Source organism: Meleagris gallopavo, chromosome 20 (assembly GCF_000146605.3).
Source record: "Meleagris gallopavo isolate NT-WF06-2002-E0010 breed Aviagen turkey brand Nicholas breeding stock chromosome 20, Turkey_5.1, whole genome shotgun sequence".
Taxonomy (NCBI): Eukaryota; Metazoa; Chordata; class Aves; order Galliformes; family Phasianidae; genus Meleagris; species Meleagris gallopavo.
The window spans coordinates 4,991,134-4,995,474 of record NC_015030.2 but is presented as its reverse complement, the minus strand read 5'-3'; the positions used below and the strand labels follow the sequence as shown (position 1 = coordinate 4,995,474).

Here is a 4,341-nt window from a genome sequence, read left to right as displayed (position 1 = left end):
GGGGCGGCAGCGGCCGCCAGGGAGCAGGCAGAGCTCTAGACACGGTTCTATTTTATTACGGCAAAGGTGAAAAAGCCACCTCGGCCCAACAGGCAACCAGTAAAATTTATCCCAAAAATAACTCGGTACAAAACGGGTCTGCTTCAGAATTAAAAAAAACCTTTACATGAGTTTAAAACCTATTCCAAAACATAAAAGTAAAACAAATTCCATCCTTGATATTAGTAGCCACAGTCGCACACCCCTCCCGCCACAGAGCATGGAATGAGATGTCTGGAGTCCTTCCATGCACTGCTCGCCACTTTAGCTGGTGTCCATCTAGAAGAGAGCAGAGAGGAGCGTCAGCAGCCCACCACAACTCCTCCCTCCCCCCAGCCCCAACCCAGGCCGCCAACCCAGGATGCTTCAATAGCAGAGATGCAGCCCCAACCCCAGCCCCGCAGTGCCTACTGACCAGACCTGACCTTCACCTCAGTACCTGGTCAAACTCCCTACCTCACACTTCTCACTCCTCAACCTAAAGCCTTTTCTAACTATCATCATTTAAGCATCTCTAGTTTCAGCGAGCACTGCTCTAAATCACATTTTCACAGCCATGTTTCTAGAATTCTTCTCACTTTATCCATGCTATCACTTGATTTAATCCCATGTCTACAACACAGACCAGCATGTTTCATGATCCACTACATCATGCACGAATTTAACTTTGATTCTCAGTTAAGACTTTAGTCTTGCTGTGGCACAACACCTGAGCTCATTCTGAATGAAAGAAACCACATGCATTACTCTGTTCATCCAGCTCTGCATTAGGGTTTTGCAGGCTGTGATCAGCATCACTGACTTCTTTCTTCCTCTTAGCACCAAGGCAGTTATTTCATGTGTATTTTCTTTTTGTTTCTCATTTTTCCAGCCTATTATCTCCCCGGGCTTTGATCCATAGCTTTTGTTCATCACACATCTTGGCTACTGCCAATTCTGGCTGAGACAGGCTGCAACAAGCCAGGGGAAGTTGGAAAAGCGGCTATTTCTTACTTATGAGCAACAGTAGTTCTGGAGAGCTAAGGCAGCTACAGGAACAGGGCAATGCTCAGCTTTAGAGGGAGGCTATTTAAGTCCAATGACCTGAAAAACAATTTCTCTTTCCAGCCAGCTGCCAAAGTTTGTCAAAAAGAGACTGCAGGGTACCTGTGAACATCGTGCAAGCAGCACTTACCCTGGCATTGTAAGCATCCAGCTGTGCATCTAGTTCTTCTGCAGAGAGCTGCTGTTTGGAAGTTCTTCCAGCCCCTCTGCCTCTCCCTCTGCTCCCGCCACGACTACCTCGCCTGGTACCTCCACCACCAAATCCTCCTGTACCACCACGGTTTCTGGTCATGCCACCTCTGTTTACACTGTGATTTTTAAAAAGCAACTGTTATAGTGCATTCTGGTTAACCCCAACAGGCACTCAGAAGTTTGCAGGACACGAGGAGGATCCATGCTTCCTAAACAGGCCAGTTCACTGCCAGTGCTGACTGGCACAGCGACTCCCGCGGCAGTACGGCTTCTCACCTCTGTGCTGGTCTCCTCTGTGTGTCTATCTGTGATGTAACCAGCTGAATGTTCATGGGGCGCCCTGCAGGAAAAGCAGCCAGTTACCCTGTGAGTGTGGCAGGCACACAAATACCACCAGCTGTGCAAAGAAGCACGCGACAGCCACGGAGACTCACCATCCAAGGGGACTCCATTGTACTGCTTCATAGCTTTCAGAGCATCTGCTTTCCTTTCAAAATGCACATCTGCTGTCCCTAGACTGCGTCCAGATCTGTCGTAGTGCACTGCCGCCTTCTTCAAGGTCCCAAATTCTGCAAAGAGTTCCTGAGAAACAGAGGGAGAAGCGAGGATGCTTCCGTCAGCATCGCAAACACCAAGCAGCCCAGAAAAGGTGCAGGCAGCTCTTGCTTTCAGCAATCACGTGTACATTCCCTGACATTTCACAAAAAGCACCAATGAAAGAAGGAACACAAGCCATTAAAGAATTCCAAAAAGCAGCCACAGGTGGCAGAAACAAACAGGACTTCATATCCACTGCTTGAAGGGTGTTTGTATACAAAGCAGCCTCAAGGTATGCTGACCTGCTCCTTTTCCCAGGGACACTGCTGGTCTTTTTTCAAGGTTGAGTCAATAGAGACACTGTTTTAAAATAATCCAGACCCTAATCAATTTCCCAAGGAAAAATCATCCATACAAATACAGAAATTCATAACATAATTACAATTTCTATAAGACTTCTTTTTTCTTAAAAGCTTTGCTAGACTAGGTGCAATTTAAAGCACAGTTCCTTCCAGAGCTTAGGGATATTTCTGAATAAACTGAAACCAGGAAGTCTTCTACTGAAGTACATCATTCACCATCATACGTGATGGAAGACTGCAACAGTGGAGCCACCCATTCTGTTTCAGATGCTACATCTAGTATACCATCTAGGGACATCTCACTACTCCGCAAGTTTTTACCTACACCCCTTGCTTCAAAGCTCCAAATGCACAGAATTGTCAGGTGTCCAAAGTGGACACCACAGGCTGCCTTTCACATCACCTGCAGCAGAGCCTCAACACTATTCCAGCCATCTCCACGAATTCCTTTTGAAAAGAGCACTATAAATATTTTCACTTCTTAAGCCAGCTGTACTTTAGGCAAGCTTGCCAGTAAGTTTCTCCATTGTGTCCATTTAGTGGACACGAACATTAGCACAGCACTCAACAAGCTTTCTGGAATACAGCACCACATGGGAGGAGAGGTGCTCCATCACATCCCTGTCCCGCAGAGAAGCTGGAGCCCCAGCACCACGCAGCCTCCTCCAAGAGCAAAATGTGCAAGGCTCCTTCCAGCCCCTCATTCCTACAGCACAGCACTGAGCTGTGCAATGCCATATTAATGACGCCATCAGCACAGAAACAAAGAAAACAATCAGTGCAGCTTAGTGAGAAATTATGGGATGGGCAGTAACAAAGAGGCACAGCCCACTAAGTCAGCTTTGCTACTACATATAACATATGCACGAGTTTGTCTGCTCCTGCAGTCCAAGCCAACTGTGGAAAGGAAACTCTCAACTGCCACACAAAACACATGAATTCCTTACATTGAGATAACTTTACAGATTTACATTTTACATGTTGGGCCTGATTACAGCAAACAGGAAATTTATTTCAACCAAACCTAATCTTACTTGAGGAAAAAACAGTGGTTTTAAGTGCATCACTCAATAACTAGGTGACCAAAAAAAGCTCACTTCCAATTCTCCTGATGCATACAGATTGGCATATGGGTGAACAGGAATGAATTAACAAATGAAGAAAACATAAAAATGATTTTTTTTTTTCCCTGGTGGGGACATTAGGACCAGAAACCATCCAAAGCTCTTTGCAACGTGACTAAGTCAGCAAAACCCTCCAGAGGGGATGCTCCTTGGATTTGCAGTTGTTTCTGCACACCTTGCTGCCCACAGGTGAGAGCAGCCCCACAGCTGTGCAGGAACACTGAGCCCTGCCTGGCTCTGCTGCAGACAGCCTGCACCCAGGGCACAGCTGGAACAAGGGATTTAGCTGCAGCTGGTAACTCAGCTAGAACATTCAGCTGTCATAAGATACACTTGGTAATTGTGGAAATGGCAGCATGAGTGAGCAGGTTAATAAATCAGATTTCTGTCACTGATGCATCTATAAGAACACCTTGCTACTGAACAAAACACAGCTTTAACAAAGAAAGTACATAAACAAGTACTATGAAAACAGAGCCAACAGATGTACACATACAGTTACTGAACCTCTGGAATTACACAAATCTTAAAAGCTCACAGCCTGCGCCAAGCTCTGCAGTCATAACAAGACTGAGCTAAGGCAGCATCCCCCACACAACATCATGGCAGAGCCATTTAATATGCGATTACCTACAGCTCCATAAAGACCGAGGCTTTTCTGAATACAGCCACTCGAACTCCTCAGAACAGAGCCCCAGCAGTGCCTGCAGCACAGGGCTAAGCACCGTACGGAGGGCCCTTCCAGAGGGAGCAGGGCCAGCAGCGCTCCTGCAGCCACCCCCAGCATCCAGCACCAATGTTATGAATGAAACCCCCCGGGAACAACCCCGAGTCCGTACCTGGATATCCGCATCTGAGACGCCGAAGTCCAAGTTGGAGACGAGCAGCTTCCCGCCGGTCTCCACGCCAGCGCCCGCCCCAAAACCGCTGTCGAAGAGGTCGTGCTGCCACTTCTCGGGGAGTTGTTTCGGCTGTAACGACAGGGACGCCTCGCTGAGCGGCGCCGGGGCCCGCCAGCACGGCCCGGCTGCCGGCAACGGACA

General features: G+C 47.7%; 1 protein-coding gene across 1 annotated transcript; it reads right to left on the bottom strand.

The window, feature by feature from the left end:
* Positions 1–34: 34 nt before the first annotated feature.
* Positions 35–4,341, bottom strand: ALYREF (Aly/REF export factor; the record flags this gene model as incomplete). The annotated part of the gene is made up of 5 exons (XM_019621609.1): positions 35–318; positions 1,214–1,391; positions 1,552–1,615; positions 1,710–1,857; positions 4,138–4,341. Coding segments are annotated over 5 exons (609 nt in total), but the record flags the coding sequence as incomplete, so codon positions are not given.